We start from the raw sequence: 21,646 nt of genomic DNA on the forward strand, positions 1-21,646 counted from the left end.
CATGTTACTCAAATCTCAGTGTAGGTGGCTTTGAAAAAGAGAAAGGTGCTGGTTTTTAAAAGTGTATTACTCACTTTAAGAAAAGAACCCACTGTTTTAATATTGATCAATGTGAGAATTTAGGTTATAACCCAAATCCCATTTACCTGGGAGTAAGCCCCATTATTTTCAAGAGGCTGCTCTTCTGACTGTGAGTAGACATGCTTAAGATTGTGCTTTTAGAACCTAGAATATTCCAGAATGACACTTTAGATACAGGTTTAAACTATGTAATCATTGTGTATTTCACATGAGCAATCTGGAATCTTGAGTGATTGAGTTGCTTCCTAGAAGCCACTAGCTGCTTCCTTGTGATGAATAATTCTTGCACAAGGTCAGTCCTATCTAAGTCTGGCCTTGGGAAGAACTTTATTCTTGGAAGGTGGTATAGATGTATTAAATAAGTAGTGGCTTTTTGTCAGAGTGAGTCATTTCCGAGTTTTTGGTGCTGCTGATTTTATACTTATGAGAATTGTTTCAATGCCTTAGTTGATTGCATGTTGCATTGCGTTATTCTGATGTAAACTGCCTGTGACCATTTTAGTGAAGGGTGGTATGGAAATATATGAAATTATATCTGTATGTCTATATTGTCTCATATTACGAAAAGGAAGCTAAAACGCACAAGTACTGACTCAGACATCAGTACCCATTAAATGCCTGGGTGATTTTTAAGGCTTACATTTCTGGGGCTTCAAATTAAAATAAAAACCTTTGAAAACTTCGGGGGAAATGTTGACAGAAAGCTGATATCCATGTCTGGTTGGTGTGCAGGGTTCAAACTGGCAGAGCAATCCAGAGTCATTTGTGCCAGGCTGGGGTGTGTGCATATGGATGGGATGAAATGTCCTCTGCCCTGCCCAGCACTGCCAGCTGCCACTAGAGTCTCACCAGCAGTTGCCTTCAGAGTGACACCAGCCCCATTCCACCATTGTGGTGCTTCCTTTCTGCCTGCCCAATGGAAGTGACACTGGCTGGATCCCCACCAGCTGCTAGTGGAAAGCCCCAGGGCATTCCAAGAGCAGAGAGGGGTTGAGTCAGCCTAGGAGCCATTGACTCTTGAGTTGGCCTGGCTACCTTCTTCCAGTGGCACGGGGCCCAACAGGGGTCCAGTCACCACACCGGCTCCTGCTCCCTGCACTGCGCATCCACCTTCCACCCAGGTCACCATGAGTGGCAGGGCTGCAGACGCAGCAGTGACCCTGCCACACTGTTCAGCCTGACAGGTCGGCATTGTGGGGCCCATTAGGATTGCTCTCCTAAGGCTCACAGTACAATAGTACTGGGTCTTTGGGGTCTATTCTTTGAGGTCTGTTCTTTGAGCAGACCATGACTGCAACTATTCTCGTCTAAGCTTAACCTGGCACTAGCTGGTGCACTCACATTTCCCCTGCCCCTTCTTGTACGAACAGACCTTTCAGCTATCCCTTTTCAGGCCATTCCATTATGGAAATGATCACTAGGGACCACTGGGTGAAGATCATGATTCAGAACTGCAAGCTTTCTAGGTTCGCACGTGTATGTGGTGGCCCTGGGCAAATGGCTGCCAGGCTGCCAAAGAGCAACCACCATTTCCCAAACAGAGTTGTTAGGAAAAGAGACTCTGTCCAGTCCTTGCAAACTGAAATTCTATACAGTGGTACCTCGGGTTACAGACACTTCAGGTTACAGACTCCGCTAACCCAGAAATGGTACCTTGGGCTAAGAACTTTGCTTCAGGATGAGAACAGAAATCGTGCGGCGGCAGCGGAAGGCCCCATTAGCTAAAGTGGTGATTCAGGTTAAGAACAGTTTCAGGTTAAGAACAGACCTCCAGAACGAATTAAGTTCTTAACCTGAGGTACCGCTGTATATTGACGGGGGAGGGTAGACATTTAAAGCAATGATATACATTCCACACACTGAAAACCAGCAAAACAAAAATGAAACCTTGAACAGAATTATGAACCGCAACTGTTTTTCTTTGTCATGTAGAAAATCATTAGCTACATACCAATATAGCACAAAAGTACTGGGCGCCGTGGACAAAGATAATAAAATTATATTAGAGGAGTATTTTATGCAAGGGATATTACAGTTGTTGGGTTTTTTGGGGGGGCAGGAAACTTGTTATGATTTTTCTGCCACCGCCAGCTCTGCTTATGATCATCTTTGCTGTGTGGGATGCCCTTATCCCCAGTCTAGCTGCAGCCAAGTTTCCTTTATTGGACGCCTGCTATAAAGAATAAACATGGGGATATGAAGAGCCACATTAGTATGTAACAACCTATAAAACCCCCTCTGCTCAGAGTAGGAACAAATTCCCTTTGCATGAATACTTGGAGGGGGGAAATAACAATAAAAGAGAATATGGCTCCTAAATTAATTAAAAAGCATGGACAAATGAAATCTCATAACCAGCCTAATGAAGTGCCTGAACATCAGCAAACTGTCTCAGTTAGATAGCGTTGCATTGGATTAAAGAATGTATGAATGGGTACCCAGTAAATACAGTCTGTGGGCTGCCTCAGATTTTTTACGCTATCTGCAGTTTTTCTTTCTCTGTGTTAAGATTTAGAATCTGTCAGCTGTAATTACTTGCAAAATTCAGCTCGAGAAACCTTATGAGCATGGCTGTATTTTTTGTATTTTTTTTTTACAGTGGGACAAACAGCAGTGTTTGGAAATTAAGCTCAATTTTTAAAATAAAGCATTGGAGGGGTTAACTGACCCTTCCCCAGAATCATACCTCCAATCCACTGGTTCAAGGGGGTGAGATATTTCATGTCTATTTCATTCTAAAACAAGTAACAAACACACTTGCTGACAACTCCTTTTTAAGAAGGGAGTGGAGAATGTGGTCACCCACATTTCATTTAATTTGGCACTTCTGATGCCGATTTTAAGGGTCAATATGAGGAAGAACTGAAAGCAAGTTTCGTCAGAAGTCAAGGTTTTGTCTTGATTAACCCAGAAACCCTGGGCTTACGTCACAATGCCATGCAATCCAATTCATGTCCAGTCAGAAGCAAGCCCCATTGAGCTCAATGGCATTTACTCCCAGGGAAGTGTGCTGAATTGCCGCCTCAAACAGCTTCCCTTCCCCTCAGCCCAAGTCTTGTCATGATGCCACATGTTTTTTAACCTGAGAGGGTTTTTACACTGAAGTGGCTCAAAGCACCAGCCTTCTGGCAGAAGCAGGAGTGGCAAGGAAGATTTTAAGGATGTAAAAATAAGTATGAAGATAGATATAGATATAGATGATATAGCTTGTGGGAATACAGTGGTACCTCGGGTTAAGTACTTAATTCATTCCGGAGGTCCGTTCTTAACCTGAAACTGTTCTTAACCAAAAGCACCACTTTAGCTAATGGGGCCTCCCGCTGCCACCGCGCTGCTGGAGCACGATTTCTGTTCTCATCCTGAAGCAAAGTTCTTAACCTGAAGCACTATTTCTGGGTTAGTGGAGTCTGTAACCTGAAGCGTATGCAACCTGAAGCGTATGTAACCTGAGGTACCACTGTATTATTGCTTGAGCAGTCAAGTACATTTTCCTGTTGCCTAGAATGGATACCCAGGGGAATGTGGCTTCAGACAGGGAGGACTTCCTGTTATACCTGCTCTGGAGCTTCCTCCCCCTGTGTGTGACCAGGCGTGACCCTAGCTGACCAGATAAAAGGGTTGGCCATGCAACCATATATCTCTTGGACTCTTACTCTCTTACTCTTGGGCTCTCCTGGTTCTTAGCCAGCACATGGCTCAACCTTCACATAGGATGGAGCCCTCAAGCAGAAAGTCTGAGGTGTAGCTCAGACTCCTTTCCACTGTAAACACAAGGTAAAGCCTGCCTTCAGATTACTGCTGTGAACTAAATGTGAGTAAAAATCCATTCTTGCTTTAAGAGGAAAATAAAGGGGAAACTTACCAGGAACAATCCAGAATGGACAAGCGGACGGGATTGCTTAATTAAAGTAAGGTTACCAGACGTCCCCATTTCCTGGGGACAGTCCCCAGATTTACAAATCATTCCAACTGAAGTGTCCCCGGATTCACTGAAAAAAATCTGGTAACCTTAAATTAAAGGATTATCTAACGATCATCAACTTGCCTCTAATAAGTTGCAAAGGGAATGTGCTTTGCTGTTTACTCACTAGCGTGAGTGAGGAGGGATAATAACAAAACAATATATCCTCTCCTACCTTCCTTAACATCCTCACAATGCTTATATAGGAGGAGACCTTTTTTGAATTATGCATGTAAGAATGACAATATATATAGACATAGGTGGAATATACACACATATAAAAAACGCTGTGAAAATGCTTTTTAAAAAACCGTTTCGAAAAATATATATTGAATTTGCCATAGCTCACCATCGCCATCTAGTGCCACATTTATATATTGCGCGCGCACACACACACACACACACACACACACACACACATATATAGCAGCTGTATAGCTGAGTCCACAGTAAAACATAGACCATGCAGACTTTCACACTAAACACATGGAGGTCTACGGAGGAGCCTGTGTGCCTGGAGACATAGGGGCTAGGACTTGCATGCATGCCCCTATCCCAACCTCTGGCATAACACAATCCATGTACAGGTGAACACCTGAGCAGGGCTACAGTCAAAAGCACATTCTAGTTGATGAAGGTTTTTGCATTAAGATTATCAGTATGAGAAATGAGACAGGCAGAGAGAGAGAGAACCCTGTGCTATCAAGTAATGGCAACAGGAAGACCTGCAGCCAGGTGCCACAAAGACCCACAGAATAAAAACCCTCATTGTTAAACAGGCTTTGGTGGTTCCACCTGCGAGCTTTAAAAATATAACATATGGAGTTCAATTATCTGTGTCCCAGCTCTATGTTTTTGCCTTCATCTCCCTGGTTTTCCCATCTCTCCATAAAACGCTGTTAATCAGGATTATAATGAAAGCAGCACAATGAATAGTTTTATATGGTCTTTCTTCCTTTGCCCCTGCGCTGTAAATGGGCTGGCGACAAGCATGCTTTTTCCGTATTTTAGAATGAAATAAACATGAAATATTGCCGAGAGAAGCAGGGCTGCGCTACATTTTCACCTTGCCGAAGAATTTTCTCCTTATTAGCGATTCTTATCACCTTGCGCGTAATCCGCCAAACACAAATAATCTCCAGGCACATAAAATATTTACAGGGCTTCTTTGAACCTCTAACAGCTCTGTGTAAACTCGGTTGTTGTCGGTGGAATTGCGATCAAGGAAAGCAAACCCTCCGCCTGCATATTCAGCACCTCAATAAAGCAAGTGGAGAGCCAACTAACTCCTGGGCCAAACCACCTGCTGTAGGGCTTTTTGTGAGCAGAATGGGCTCTTTAAAGCGTTTGTGTTACAGAAGACACATATCTAGCCCCATGCGAGCGCCCTCACTTGATTCTGCCTTCATGAAACAAATGAAATAGCACCATCTCTCAAGCTATCAAAAGCTCCATTTCTGAAAGTTAGGTAAGAAAAAAAAAATATTTCATTTCCCTTTTATATATATATATAATTTTTTATTGATTTTAACATACAAATTATAAAACGTACCACACAATTTATCACTTATACAATCTTATTGGACGTCCATCAGCACCTCTGATGATCCTCCATCTCTTAACCACTTCTTATGCATTTCTTAACTTTATATTGCCTTTACCTCTCTTAACATATCATCCCTCCTTCTCCATTTTTGTAATACTTCCACAAAACTTCTTGAAAACCTACAAACGTCATCAGGTCTTCACAAATACTTTTCAAATAATCCGTAAATTTACTCCAGTCTTTGGTGAACTTCTGGTCCCACCGGTTTCAAATCCTTCCTGTTAGTTTATCCAATTCTGCATAGTCCATTAACTTCATCCTCCATTCTTCAAAATAATATTTCATTTTCCAAAGTGGTTTCATCCCAGCCTGTTCTGGAAATTTAGGCCGAGTTCCAAAGCACACTTATTTTGTTATAGTTGCAGCTCATCTTCCCTCACAACCCTGTAAGGCAGGTATGGCTGAGAGACTATGCCCAGCCCAACGTCCCCGAGTGAACTTCAAGGCTGGGAGTACATTTAGAGCTTGTGTCTCCCAAGGCCTAGTCCAACACTCTGGTCACTGCACCACACTGGTTTTTACTGGTGTGTAAGCCTCATTGACATTAATCGGACATAGTTCTAAGTTAACATATTTAGGTTTATGGATGTTGAGATAGAAGGAAGAGCACCCATGTTTGAAGGCTTGTGAACAGATCTTAGGAGAGCAGGCTTGCTTTTGAATCTGCAAGCGCCAACCACTGCTTCCTGCCCCCTTTACGTCTCTCAAGGATCCATTTACATACCTTAGTGAAGGGGCGGAGGGAACTGGTCGTGGGCATTCCAGTGATGCTGTTAAAGTGTGTTTCGTCATTAGGAATGGGCCTGGGATCACCAGTCTAATCATCTCTGTGGGAAAATGATGGTGCTTTGATCATTTCCTTTGAGGTGAAGGCCTGCCCAAAAAAAGTCTTGACATGGACATTCGCAAAAATTCAACTCATTTTCCCAACAAAAATGATCACATATGTGATTTTTCTTGGGCCTCAATATGTGTCACTTTACATTTGCTCACACTGAATTGACGATATCCTTTAGGAACTCTTCACAATCCTTTGTATTAAAGGATTATTGCATTTTTGTTTGTATTTTGTTGGAAGCTGCCCAGAGTGGCTGGGGAAACCCAGCCAGATGGGCAGTGTATGTATGAATGAATGAATGAATGAATGAATGAATATTTTTATTATTATTAAACACATTGAACAATTTGGTATCATCTGCAAACTAGGATACCTCAGTGCCCACACCTAGATCATTTATGAGCAGGTTTAAAAGTTGGGAGTTCCCCCGCGATCAGTATTAGGACCTCTGCTTTCTGAATGTGCATAGTTCTTCCTATGAGAGGTACAGTATGAGCCAAAGCCCTTGGGAAGCTGCAGCCATGCCATGCCCATTCTGTTAGAATTACGTCTAAAGTGAGCATCTCTTTCTGCTTGTATCCTACTCTTATGGAGTTTCCTAGTTGATTTTCTGCTCAGCATCAGATGCTCCCAAATGACTCATTGGTCCTTATAATAAATTTCCCTTTCTAGATTGACAGGCACAACCTTCTTCCACTTCCTGCTGTTCTTACTCAAGTGTGGGAAGTTGTCCTTTCCAACCCCCACACCTTTTAAAAGGAAGCCACTGGTAGCCAAAGGCACCCAAGGTGAAAAGCAAATTTTAAAACTACAAATATAATTCACAAACCCAATAGACATTGGCATTGAAAAAAGGAATGCAAGTCAAAGTTTCATCACTTTAGGATCCTGATCCACACATTCTGGCAGTTTTTCTGACACCTGCCATTTTTAATGCGTCTGCTGACATGAACGTGCATGGTGTGTTCTCGCTATATCAGCATTTTCATAGCATTTCAATATTTTTGTATTAAAATGTCTTCGTACTCACAGATGACTCATGCATGCACAACAAGTAGCTGTTTATACAACCTTAAGACTATAGAAACCATAATGCAGGGTTGCTGTGAGCAAAATACAAATGGATGAAAAATGCTTATATAGAGTCTAACTGAAGGAAGCGACTGGCACCTCTGAGAAACAGCAATGCAAATGACACTGACCAAAATCTGAATAGGCAAACAGGAAATCTGTCACTTGGGGCTAGGAAAATGGAAAACAGCCTGCAAATATATATATATATATATATATATATATATATATATTAATAAAGAGTTTCATTTCAACAATGGTGCAGGGACAGGGGTGGGGGAGAAGTACTTGATCACTAATTGCCTTGGAAATGGTATTCAGTAGGTTCCTGTTAGCCTCCCACAACCACATTCCATCTAGTGATCACATTTTATTTTTTAAAAAAGGATGTGCTAACAGAAGCATATCCTTTAGGAAACCACATAGACTGTACCCAAGAAATGAGCACTTATTGTGCTAGAACCAGTTGCATAGGAAGGTCCTTATTCGCATGAGCAATCCTTAGACAAAATGAAAGTGTCCCCCCCTTGAAGTTTTGTTAAGCAAGCATGCAAATTGAGGAAAAGAACAGAAGGGAATGAATGGGGAATCCCAAATCATTATAATTAGAAAACACTCAAAGAAACTTCCATACTTCTGAAATCTAATGCATAGCAAGTGGTCTTAAGCTGTTTCCCACAATCAAATTGTTGTTTGTTGTTTAGTTGTGTCCGACTCTTTGTGACCCAATGGACCAGAGCACGCCAGGCACTCCTGTCTTCCACTGCCTCCCGCAGTTTGGTCAAACTCATGCGAGCTATGCCATGCAGGGCTCACAAGATGGACAGGTCATAGTGAAGAGTTTTGGCCAAACGTGATCCACCTGGAGCAGGAACCGGCAAGCCACTCCAGTATCCCTGCCAAGAAAACTCCATGGACAAAGACAACAATCAAATTGGTGACTCCCAATAGCAGTCATTCCCTCAAAGTGTATTGCCATTGGTTCCTTAGGATTCTTGTTCTGTTTACCTTCACTATTGGCATGATTAATCCCATTTTAAGATGGGGAACTGAGACTGGACATTAGTGGTTTGCCCCCATGAGTGAACAGCTGATCAATAATGGTGCCCTGCCCACTATTGGCCTCTCACTGAGAGGATGTGTATGCTCCCAGTACACTCGCACATCAAGTGATGGAGCTGGCCTTTAAAGCCCTAAACAACTTTGGCCACGAATACCTGAAGGAGCGTCTCCATTCCCAGCATTCAGCCCAGACCCTTAAGTCCAACTCTGAGGCCTTCTGGCGGTTCCCTCACTGCAAGAAGTGAAGTTACAGGGAACCAGGCAGAGAGCCTTCTCAGTGGGGGCACCTGTCCTGTGGAACACCCTCCCATCAGATGTCATGGAGATGAGTAACCGTATAACCTTTAGAAGACATCTGAAGGCAGCCCTGTACAGGGAGGTTTAAAAGGTTTTGTGTGTTGGAAACTGCCCAGGATGGCTGGGGCAACCCAGCCAGATGGGTGGCATATAAATTATTTCTTCTTCTGAGTTATTTTTCTGTGTGCACTTTTGTCCACACATGAGCACTTTCCATTAAAATCTGTATGGCATTTCCTGTCCACACTAGCAGGTGATGCTTGATGGAATGTATTTGTGCTTTGTGTGGTTGCTGCCTCTCTTAAATTACTGCTTCCCCACACTTCAGAAGTTGCAGGTTCCTGTTCCTCTCGGAAAACCACAGTTCCCAAAGTTCCCTAGCAAGAGGGATTGATCCTTAAACAGCTCTGGCAATTGTAGCTCTTCTGTGAGAGAGGGGAATGAGGGGGGGGGCGTCCTAACAACTCTCAGCACCCTTTGCAAACTACAGTTCCCAGGATTCTTGGGGAGAAGTCATGACTGTGCTGTGCTACTACTTTATAGTGGAGATGGGGCAAAGAAATCACAGCTGATGCTCATCGAACAGTTAAGCCGTCTAGCCTCTCCGCAAACAAATCAGAGTGAATGTGATTTAGCTGTGATTCCTGCACTGTAGGAGGCTAGACTAGTTGACCCGTCGGGTCCCTTCCAACTCGACAGTTCTGATTCTATGAGTGGTCAGCAAGCCAACAGCCTTCTCCTTCGAAAGGAATCAGGATGGAGCTATAGTCAATAATCCGAGAGTCTGGAAGCGCCCTTAGCCTCTGGCGAAATTTCTCCAAAATTTCTGTGAAATGGGCAGGAGCCAGATTGACAGTCGGGATTTGTCAATGAGGCTGGATGGTGATGGGAGGAGGAGGAAATTATGTCATCCTCGGGAAGAACAGGAGTGCGCGAAACGGGTGGGGGCGGCGACGGCCCCAAAGCGCGCTTTAAAACGCTTCGCTCGCCCTTCCCGGGGCTGATGGGGCGCAAGGAACAGCTCCTCTCCAAGAGAGACGCTTCACTTTGCGCACTTGTTTCCAGTCCTTCTCCTCTCCTCACCCCGCCCCGGGAGCTGTGGCAGGAGAGATCGGCTTCCAGGTAAATCCCGCTGTCTCCCCTCCTTTTCCCAACGGAGATGCTCTCCTCTGGCGTAGAGGGCGGCTGCCCTTGCCCTTCCCACTTCCACCAGCGCAAAAGCACCTCCGGCTTATGTCCCTGGGCCTGCGCCTCCTACTATTAAGGGATGCGGTTGGGGAACAATTCAGACGACTGTCACGTCCCTTCGGCTTTTTACACTTCGGTTGTAGGCTGCGATCCTAGAGGCGCTTAAGGCTGTAATCCTGTACATATTGCCCCAGGAGGCAATATCTCACTGAAATAAGGAACTGACCTTATGGGAGACCTTACGGGAGTAAGTGAAATCAGTAGGGTTTACTTCAGAGTAGGCGTGTTAGGCTTGAGCCTGGTGACTTTCGGTGTTGACGAGGACAGGATCGGGATCAATGCAGGCGGCTTGTTTTAAAGGAGCGCGTCTGTAAAAAGAAAAGGAGCAAACGCGTTCACACGGGATTGCGCGTCTTTGGGTGAGGAAATCGAAGAACTAGATGGAATGCGGCTCCTAGGAGTCCATCAGGGACCCGGTGAGAGCAGCTTAGTTGGCTTCGGGACCGCGGTTGAGCAGCCTACAAGCCACGGTGGCGGAACGGGGCGCATCTAGAACAGGACGTTTGAGGATCGCAGCACAGCGCGCTTCTAGGATCGCAAAGGCGAGCCGCAACGTTCCTGAGTGGGCTTGGGGATTTCACGGCCGCGACTTTTGGGGATTATTGGAAATCCTGCAAAAATGTTCTTCCGCCAGTATACTATGTACTAAAATTGGTCAGTACGAGTGTATTTGGAAATGTGTGTGCGCGCGCAGGGGGTGACATCACAGATAGCTCCTCAGGTGTTTTTTTGGTGGGGTGGCGGAGAATAAGAAGATAAAAATATATTAGTGTGCCTATGCACCTACATATTCACACACAGGGTTCTTTGTCAGATGAACACGAACGTCTTGTCTAATCTGAAGACGGAGTTGCTGCCAGTAGCCAATGACCACCCCTAGTCCCCCCTCCCAAATATTGCTTCCTTAGCAATAGTAATCGACAATCCTGTCGCGGGGAGTTCCGCGGAGCAACCCGAGACAGTCGCCGGGACTGGGAACGCGCACAATTCCTCTCCGCTTGCTTTGAACCTGCCCAGCGTCTGTTTAGCAGTGGGACGGCGGCGGCGTTGTCGTTTCCTCCTATTCTCTCCCTCTCCTCGTGGGTTTTGGTGTGTTTTTTTAATCTCCGCGGTCTCTTTAAATCTCCGCTTGTTTTGGCACCCGCGCTCTTCTCCCCCGCCCGCCGCCGCCTCTGTTTCTTTGCTGCCTTTCAATCTCTGCGTGAGCAAAAGGGCTTCCTCTGCAGGGAAGGAAGGGAAATGCCTGCCGGCCGGAGCAGCAGCAACAGCAACAGCAGCAGCAGCAGGGGGAGACCAGCAAGAGCAGCAGCAGCAGCAGCAGCCCTGGGCATCGCACGGCGCGCAGCGACCAAGGACCGTCCACTTGCAGCGAGCTGAGAGCGGCGATGGGGCAGGGCCACCACGGCTCCCCGAGGCACTGATCCCTCCCACACCTAATCCCTGTCCAAGAGGCTCCGTCCGGACACTTTTGGAGACAGAGGGGGAGAGATTTCTGCTGTTGCAACTCGCGTCTCTTTCTCTCCTCGCATCCCCTCCCGTCGCTTGCAACTTGGCTGGAGAGATCTCCTCCCCGCCCCCTTTCCCCAGTCCCTCCATGCCCCGACCTGAACTTTAGCAGCCCGGGGGCTCCGGCTTAGGGAGCAACCCTGAGCGCCTGCCAGGCGGAGAACATGATTTGAAGCCGGGGAGGCGGCCAAGTGGGACGCAGCCAGTCGAGCGCTTTGGCGGAGACTCCGGAAGATGAGCCACGCAGGTAAGGACCTGGAACGCGACCCGGAGAGGAGAAGGGGCTCCCGAGGGCGACCCCGGCGCCTGAGGAATACTTCCTGGCCCGGCGCGAGTCGAGGAGCCCGGGGAAAACTCTGGCGGGGACCGGGGGACTCCCTTCCGAAACAGAAGTGCTGAGGGACAGGGATTCCTCAAGCAGAGTTTGCCTTTTTCTCATTCCTGCGGGAGGCGTTTACTCTTCCTCTCCCACCCACCCCGCCAGGGTTATATCCGATCGATCGATCGATCCCGCTACCCGGTTTGGTAATCGATTCCAGTCCGTCCGTCGTTTCTTTCGCAGAATCGAGAGAGGGGAGGGTCGGCGAGAGCGGAGCTGAATCTCTTGCCCTGGCGAGGAAAGACCCTCTTTTCTTCTCCGCCCGCGCCCCGGGCGCGCACACAAGAGCGGGAAGCGGAGCCTCGCCAGGTCCCCCGAGTCCTCCGCGCCCGAAGTGTCCTCTTCTTAACGACCTGCTAATTTTATGGAGCTGAGAGTTTGTGGTTCTCTGGAGACTTTCCCCTTCCCAGCCTGGGCTGGACAGACACGCACCGGGCGTCTAGAGAGCGTCCAGCTCCCCAACCCAAAGATTTTTTGGAACTGTAGTTTGCTAGAGGTGCTGGGAATTACAGCTCTGTGAGGGGAGGAACTAAAGTTCCCAGGATTCGTGTGTGTGTGTGTGTGTGTGTGTGTGTGTGTCGAGGGGTGTGTGCTTGGCCATCTTCCCAAGCTGACCCGCCAGAGGGATGATGGGCTCCCCGGGCTCCGTCTCTGACCCGAAGGATCGGCTGTGCCAACTTCCCCCCCTATTTTCTCTCCCTCTCCACACAACCCGGTTGAACGGATCTCTCCGCGGCTGGCACAGCCCTGCCGGTCCGGCGAGGAGCCAGCAGCTTTGGAGGACCCGGGTGACACACAGTGCGCTGTTTGTTATGCTGAGGCTGTCTCGCTGCAGTTTGTGTATGTGTGTGTGTGCGTTGCAGTGCGCCCGGGGAGCGCATTCGCGGCGGAGGTTAATTGGGGAGTGGGGTGGCGCTTCCTTTGCACTCGCCGGCCTTGGGCAGCCGAGGGCGGGCTCCGCAGAGCGAAAGAGGCTTAATCGACGCGGGAGGAAGGCAGGCAGGCAGGCAAAAGGTTAAAACTGCCCGTGTGAAGGAGTTTTTCCAATGCGTGGGAACGAGGAGCAAGCTCTTGCACTCAAGTCCTCTTTGCGAGCTTTCCGTGGGTAACCGCTTGGCCGCTGCCAGAAACAGGATGTTGGGCTGGCTGGGCCTCCGGCCTGATCCAGCAGGGGCTCTTCTTATGTGGCCTTCCAGATGTGGATGGTCTCCCTTGGTAGAGCATGAGACTCTTAGTCTCAGGGTTGTGGGTTCAAGTCCCGTTTTGCTGCATTGCAGGGAGTTGGACTGGATGACCCTTGTGGTCCCTTCCAACTCTATAATTCTATGAATAAAGGAATTCGTTGCCAATGCTGACTTGGTGTTGATGGGAGGTGGACTCCCCACAACATTTGGAGGGCCAAAGTGCCATATTCCAATAGCCAGGATTCAAAGATCAATGGCCTCTTATTATTTCTCTGGTTTTCATCACTTGACCCATTGGGCCCTTTCCAGCAGAGGGCAACACTATGATTATTGCAATACCTGCACCATTTGCTGCTTCTGGGATATGTAGGAAGCTGCTTTGTACAGAGTCAGACCTAGCTCTGTATTGCCTACTCTGACTGGCAGTGACTCTCCAGGAGCTTTTCCCAGCCCTGCTTGGGGATGCCGCAAATTGAACCTGGGACTGTGAAAGACTCTCACGAACCAAAGAGAATGCATAAACCATGGAGTCTGTGTGTGAAGCAGATGTTCTACCATTGAGCAACATAGTACAGTGGTACCTCAGGTTAAGTACTTAATTCGTTCCGGAAGTCTGTTCTTAACCTGAAACTGTTCTTAACCTGAAGCACCACTTTAGCTAATGGGGCCTCCTGCTGCTGCCATGCCGCCAGAGCCCGATTTCTGATCTCATCCTGAAGCAAAGTTCTTAACCTGAAGCACTATTTCTGGGTTAGTGGAGTCTGTAACCTGAAGCATATGTAACCCGAGGTACCACTGTACTCCCCATAAGGTCCTTCCTTAAGTTATGATTGCAGGTTTTCCTTGCTCCCCTTCCCACTTCCAAATGCTTTTCTGTGTGGCACCTGATAGATTGATGATAATACATCCCTGAGGAAATGTCGGATGGACTGCCAGTGGGGGGGGGGCAGGGGGGAAAGGCAGTGCTTCCATAGGATTCATGCTGCAGGGATTCCCCCAGCAGTGCTGCTCATAAAGACTGAGTTATGAAGTTATTGCAGCTATTTCAATCATTCGTGTGAAAGCGGAACAAAAAATGATAGTTCTAGGCTTTTGAGTAAAAGACCTTTATCCTCCAGAGTAGAAATAATTGGCTAGAGAGGCTTTCCTTGAAGACAGGGTCCTCCAAGAACCTCTTAACCTTTGCCATAATTGGTGGTGTTTGTGCGTGTATGTTCCCCAAGGTGAGATCCAGGAAAGGAGACTGTAGAATATGTTCAGGGGAAAGAAACTGCAGCATACAGACAAAGAGAAAAAAGTAATCTCTGAAATATTAAGATCAACTTAGTAACTGATGGAATTTCTCTGTAGCAGAACCCAATTGCTGCTTGTTATAGCTATTGCTATTTAAAAAAAAAAAAAAACCTGTTCTGGCTGCTCTCAAAGCAGGGATGGGAAACATGTGGACTTTGGTAGACTACAACTCCCATCATCTCTGACTGCTGGCCTTGCTAGCTGGGGCTTATGGGGGTTCATCCCTGTCTTTAGCTGTTCCTGCTTTTGTATTGGGGGAATGGGAGATGCTCTCAATTGCCACACTTTTGTGGGTGATTGCTTTGGTTTATGCAAGATATACCTTAAAAGGGAAGGACGGAGCTCAGTGACAGAAGGTTTGTCTGCAGAAGTCCTAAGCTCAGTCCCCAGCATCTCCGGGTAAGACAGGGAGAGACTCCTGCCCTGATAGCCTGGAGAGCTGCTGTCAGTCAGTGTGGAAAATACTGGGCTAGAATCATCTGACTCAGTATAAGGCAGCTTCCTATGTTCCTATATGCAAAGTCATTGTCCTTTATTGGCTTGAGATGGGAAGAGCTTTTGGGCATAGTTCCTTCTCTTTCCTTGAAGCTTATGTCATGGGCTCAGGTACTTTTCTCTTTCAACTTGTACCCTCCCTTCCGTTCTCCAAACTGTCCTGCCACTTTTGCTTGACTTTGATTCAGTCTCCAGATAGTCAACACTTTTTCTTTCTTTTTCTTTTTAAATGCTTCATTGTGCTCTGAAGGAAATGGATCGAAATTTGCCTTGCCTTTCTGCAATGCTTTGAATGGCAACCATAGGGGAATGACTGAATGCAAACAAAGGCGGGAGTAGATAACCTTCAGATATGTGACAGGTGCTGAATTCTAAGGCTTGATGATTTTCAGAATAGAGTTTTACAGCAGGGGCAGACATACATCTGGCTTGCAAGATTTCCTTTTTTTTTTTTTTAGTAGAACAAGAGTGTTTTAGTTAGATCACGCCCATAGTAGACACGTATTCTCAGATATCTGTCCATCTCATGAACAGCTGATCAGTGTAATTGTTGAGCATCTTAGTAGCATTATCTGGGCAGGGTCCCAGCAGGGAATTACATGGGCTTGTGTGTTTGTGGGGGGTGGGAGGAGAGGGAGAGAGAGGGAGAGAAGGCTTCTAAATAGATGGACCTAGCTGGATCGAGGTAATTGAACTTTGGGCGCTCAGATTTGAGTCAACCACTGTCACTTCCTACACACTGGGCCAGGTCCTATCCTCTCATGCCAATGTCTGCCAGATATTACTTTACTGAATTACATTTATGGCTGATAACAAAACTTATACAGTAAAAATTCTGACCTATTGATTGGGCATCCCAGTAGCTCTGGGCTACTGGTTTCATCTGGTGAGGTGAAGGGGGAGTAATTTGAATTATTACATTGTAGTTCATTTTATCTCTGCAAAGTGACTTCCTGCTCTGACATTCCTGTCCAAATTCCCCATAAAATTTTACAGTAAAGCTGTTACTCTCTTCTTCTTTTTTTTAATGCTTGGCCAAATCTTTCAAATGAGTATTTAGGAACAAAGCAGAAAATTAAACTCGAGATTGACCAAAGGATCTTTGACATGAGTGGAACACTTTCTGTTTTTTAAAAAGAGTAGAATGAAATAGGCAGAAGAACCATTGATTGCATGTAAGAAAGGAGGGGAAAGGATAGAGAGAGGGGAACAAATTAGTCTTCTTTCTTTGGCAATCACTTGTAGCCGAGTAAGATTGTCTTCCATAAACATGGTTTTAACAATGAGTCCCTAAGTGACTGTGGAGGCCAATTCTGGATCCACACGTCCTTCCACAGTGGGGACATTGGTTCCCTGGCAGGAGATGTTCATGGTGCGGATTTGCCAAGCGTGCCTTCCTCTTTAGCACGTTTCTCCCTTGCGTCCTGAGTTTGAGTGTCTTTAAAGCCCATGACACCTTTGGTAAAGGCTGTTCTCCAACTGGATTGCTCGCAGGTCAGTGTTTCCCAGTTGTCAGTGTTTATACTAATTGGTATAAACATATTAGTAGCCACCCATCCATCTATCCATCCATTCTTATGTCCCAACGCCATCCATTTGCTAAACCAAACTAGGGTTCACAATTGTGCAGGAGTTGCTGCAGTTTATCTTGGACTTGAGAACTGTCATTAGAACACACTGCTAAGAATACACTGATAAGAACCCACCTCCCCTTAGCAGCCAGAAACATCATAGCCAGACACTGGAGAGACCTGTTAGGAGTAAGCATGGACCAATGGTATCAAAGAGTATGGGAAACAGCCTTATTAGCAAAACTAACCAATAAACTGAAACTGACACGGGGACAAATAGAAGACGCCTTCACCCCAATTTGGTTCCCCTTTATCACATATACAGCCCAACAAGACAACAAGAATTACACGACAGCGTACAAATTAATCTGGCTAACCTGATTCAAAAATACACACTCACACCCCACTCACATACAAAAACAATTCTCACTACAGCCAACCAACCACACCCTAAGCCACCCCCGGCCTCTCTCACCACCAAGGAAATACAAGTGAATAGCACTGACACAACCCCCCCCCCAAGTAGAATAATAGAAGCGTAACCACCCCACCCCACCCCACCCCACTCACCATTCTCTCTCCCCCTTTTCTTTTTTCCCTTCTTCCTAATTGTTTAAACCAATTCATGAACCAAGAACTTATACATTGACCACTAATAAGGAAACATATGTTGCAGATATTTTTCCACATTTATTATGCTATTTTTGTCATATACAAATGACATGAGAAAACTTGTTATACAGTGGTGCCTCGCAAGACGAAAAGAATCCGTTCCGCGATTCTCTTCGTCTAGCGGTTTTTTCGTCTTGCGAAGCAAGCCCATTGACAGCTTAGCGGATTAGCGCTATTAGCGGTTTAGTGGCTTTTAGTGGCTTTTAGTGGCTTTTAGCGGCTTATCGGCTTAGCGGATCAGCTGATAAGCGGCTTAGCAGCTTAGAAAAAGGGGGGGAAGGAAAAACCCCCCGCCGGAACTCGCAAGACATTTTCGTCTTGCGAAGCAAGCCCATAGGGAAATTCGTTTTGCGAAGCGCCTCCAAAACGGAAAACCCTTTCGTCTAGCGGGTTTTCCGTCTTGCGAGGCGTTCGTCTTGTGGGGCACCACTGTACTTATTTGTATAACATTATTCTTGTCTATAAAACCCAATACAAAAAATTAGATACAGAACACACTGTTAAGTTTTCATGTTGGACCAAGAATAAACTATATTTATAACAACTGGGATTCCTTTTTCCTTTTATTTTTTGCTGGTCAGTGGTGCTACCCTAGTTTTTGTGCTTGTTTCACAACTGCACCTGCCAAACAGTCACTAACAGTAGCTTTCCTAAAGTTTCCCTAAACTGGATTAAGTGGATCAAGTGAAAAAGAGCTTTTCATAATTATGGCATCACCACAAAGAAGGACTTGCCATTATGGTTTCCAAGGTAGCCTTGAGTCGTGCTCGCACAGAAGAAATGCCTCCACTGAAGATCTAAGGGATCAAAATGTATTATTCATTTATTCTTCTTCACTGCTCTTCCCTTGTAGACTTTACAGCAGGTTTTTCTGGAGGTCTACCATCTAGGAAGCTTATAAAGCCAGTCCACCCCCTGACTAATTCCGTTAGTGTTATTCACACCATTTTAGATGCCTTCTACATTATTTAGATGCACAATTTGTTTTGAGGCAAAATCCAATAGCATTTTTTGTTTTGTTTTGGTAGAAATGTCATCATGAGGAACTGCATTAGTCATATTTAAACTCTCTTCATTTCACCTGAGGGAAAACCTCTAAGTTCACTTTGTTTTTGTTTTGCTTTAGGTAAAAATCCTGTGATATCTCTCAAGGTCCATCTAATATCTACTTCTAGACATTATGAGGGTACCACATTATGAGGGACATTATGGGTACCACAGCAGCCTCTAGTGAGGCACTTAGGCTTGGCCTAAGTCAATTTCCTCTCTGAAGCAAGGGACGTGTTGCCCCTCCCATGCATTTTACAGAAACTAGTAAGATTTGCAGCTGAATTTTACTTCAGCACTGCTATTGGGGCAGGATCTTCCACTGAACCTGAGGACAGCAAGCTAGCTAAGGGGTTCAGGACAGGTTCCCAGGTGTGTGTGTGTGCGCGCGCGCACACACACAAACAATATTCCTTTGCCACTGCTCACTGTACCACCACCACCTGCTGCCTGAGGTGACTGCTTCACTCTGCCCTATAGCAGGGCCAGACCTGCTTGGATTTTAATGGCCTTTCAAGACCAACTCCTCTAGATGCCATGGGATGAAGATGGGCTCCTTTAGACAATAATGTGTAGTGTTTCTCTTCAGAATACGGAAAGCCAGCCCTGCTGTACTTGCTGGCCTTCCTACTCATTTCGCTGATTGGGGCCTACAGCTTCTACCCCAAAATACTGCACTAATGGTGCCACTGGCAGCCACACCTCTCCTCCCTGAATCCTCCCAGTAAAGGAAGTTTAGTACAGAATGTGATGAAGTCTGCTAAGTTTTGCCACCCTCAGCAGCAGGAGTGGGAAACTTCAAGCCTGAGGGCCAAATGTAGCCTTCCAAGCAGAGGCGGTTTTAGCATGGCATGACTGGTGCGGTCACACTGGATGCTTCCCTGCAGGGGTCACCAAAACAGTGCTGTGGAACAGAGTGCGAGAAGCAGGGGGCGCTAAATTTTAGTGTTGCACAGGGCGCTGCCAAGATATGAAAGCCCAAAGTTTGCCACTTCTGCAAGCCTCTCCATCCAGCTACCCCCTCCCTTACTTCACACGCCAAGTATTTTTGTCCAGAATATGTTTTTGAACTCTAACAATGCCTCTTGCTTCCATGAGTGGAGGATACAGATGGGTGTGTAAATGTGTGTAAAAAGTAAGCCCACTGTACAAAGGGGGAATCATCATTCATTATTTCACCTCCTTTGGCCTCTGACCCTCAGAAAGTTACCCAGAAGGAAATGCAGCCCCCAGGCTGAGAATGGTTCCCCAACCCTTGTCAGAGTCGGATTTAGGGCAGTGTGATCATAACTATGATGTAGTGAATTGAGCAGAATGGAAGGTAAAAGATGAAGGATGCCTCACTGCTGATTTTTGGTGCTGCTGAAATTTGAAAGACCAGCGTCTGCCCTGCCCCTGTTCTTCAGAAAGCATGCTGAGCAGTGGTGGTGAAATTCTGAGGAAGCAATGGTGGCTGAAGTTGCTGGGGAGATGTGGGGTTGTACACGTTGTTGTTGTTTAGTCGTTTAGTCGTGTCCGACTCTTCGTGACCCCATGGACCAGAGCACGCCAGGCACTCCTGTCTTCCACTGCCTCCCACAGTTTGGTCAGACTCATGCTGGTAGCTTCGAGAACACTGACCAACCATCTCGTCCTCTGTCGTCCCCTTCTCCTTGTGCCCTCCATCTTTCCAAACATCAGGGTCTTTTCCAGGGAGTCTTCTCTTCTCATGAGGTGGCCAAAGTATTGGAGCCTCAGCTTCAGGAGCTGTCCTTCCAGTGAGCACTCAGGGTTGATTTCCTTAAGAATGGATACGTTTGGTTGTACACACATCCCTCATAATTATGATACCTAGCTTGGACCTCATATATAGACACAACTCATGAAAAAGAGCGAAACCCCAGGGGTGTGAAATCCATGACGTCTTGAAATTATTTACAGTTTCATTCCGCGTTACCGTTGATGACAGCTCAGATGGTTTATAACGTCAGCGGAGCTCCTCTTGCTGGAATTATTTCCTTGTAAATCACTCCAACCCATCAATTTAACAATCTCTATAACATATGGGAATCAGGTCACAAAGCATATGCTCCAGATTTATCTAAATTCTGAGGGAAAAAATGATAATATGGCTTATCAGCACAGCCCTATTAAACTGTGGTTTATTGGGTGGTTAAGATAGCCTGAGGAGCAGAAATTAGCATTTGTAGACTTCATCTCAGTGCAGCACTTCTGAAATGAACTAAAATAAATGAGGATAAAAAAATATTCATCTTTTATTATTATAGTCAGTAATAGTGGATTGCCAAGCCTTTGGTTTTAGCTTTACTGATAGTGTTAGGAAATTGCTGAAGGTCTTGGTGGACCACGTAATGGCTTTTATGCCTGTTGTAATGCCCTGTGCTAGATGCTGTATGCTTTTTAATTGTATTTTTATTGCTTCTTTTATTTCTTGTATATTGTATTTTATTGTATTACAATTTGAATTCTGTAGAATTCCGATTGCAATGCAGTAAAATACAATACAAGAAATAAAAGAAGCAATGAGAATGCAATTAAAATCAATATGAATATTTGATGCAATGGATGTGCTATCTCCTGTCTTCAAACATAAATCCACAGACATGCCATAGATCACCTGAATGAAGCTCACGTACTACTGGCGGTCCACAGACGATAGTCTGGGAACTCCTGCTGCAGACCATTGCTGGTTCCTGGTGGTTTGGGTGTGGCATTGGGCAAGGTGTCCTCACAGTGGGTGCTTCCTCTGTCTGAGAGAGCCTACCTCCTTCTCACTGTCACCTCTGGAAATTTCCTTGCCCTCCGCTTCCAGGCCTAGTCTGCACAAGCACCCAGAGGTAAAGCAGAAAGCAAATAGAGGATGCTTCTCTGTCTCCTCACTCTGAGCACTGTTTACATGCTCAGAAAGGGCAGGCGGGAGGAGGAGCAAAGCCAGAGGTTAGCAGTAATTGCCCTGTAGGTGTGAGTTGTTTGGCAGATTCCTAGTGCATTGGCAGGTGACTACCCCTGATGCCAGCCCTACTAAAGGCCCATGATTTTTAATGGGACTTAAAGGTAAAGGGACCCCGACAATGAAGTCCAGTCGCGAACAACTCTGGGGTTGCAGCGCTCATCTCACTTTAAAGGCCAAGGGAGCCGGCATTTGTCCACTTCCGCAGGCAGTTTTTTCCCAGGTCATGTGGCCAGCATGACTAAGCCGCTTCTGGCGAAACCAGAGCAGCGCATGGAAACGCCGTTTACCTTCCCGCCAGAGCGGTACCTATTTATCTACTTGCACTTTGACGTGCTTTGAAACTGCTAGGTTGGCAGGAGCAGGGACCGAGCAATGGGAGCTC

The 21,646-nt window shown here is 46.1% G+C and overlaps 1 protein-coding gene and 1 long non-coding RNA gene across 5 annotated transcripts in view; one reads left to right on the forward strand and one right to left on the reverse strand.

Annotated features, from left to right (window-relative positions):
• Positions 1 to 21,646, reverse strand: part of LOC307209504 — a 197,411-nt gene that overhangs the window by 11,431 nt on the left and 164,334 nt on the right. The window lies entirely within an intron of this gene.
• The window catches only part of FGD5 (FYVE, RhoGEF and PH domain containing 5), a 134,896-nt gene continuing 123,165 nt past the window's right edge, over positions 9,916 to 21,646 (forward strand). The window contains exon 1 of one of the 4 annotated variants that reach the window (XM_079964490.1): positions 9,916 to 10,038. Coding sequence is in view for 3 of the 4 variants with exons in the window: in XM_079964491.1 (XP_079820617.1) it covers positions 11,905 to 11,917 (13 nt within the window). In the remaining variant the exon portion in view is untranslated. Of the gene's footprint in view, positions 10,039 to 11,531; positions 11,918 to 21,646 lie in introns of those variants that run through there. The other 3 variants (XM_079964491.1, XM_079964489.1, XM_079964488.1) reach the window with 3 other exon arrangements.

The sequence above is a fragment of the Podarcis cretensis genome (genome assembly GCF_951804945.1).
Source record: "Podarcis cretensis genome assembly, chromosome: 2".
In the NCBI taxonomy this organism is placed as follows: Eukaryota; Metazoa; Chordata; class Lepidosauria; order Squamata; family Lacertidae; genus Podarcis; species Podarcis cretensis.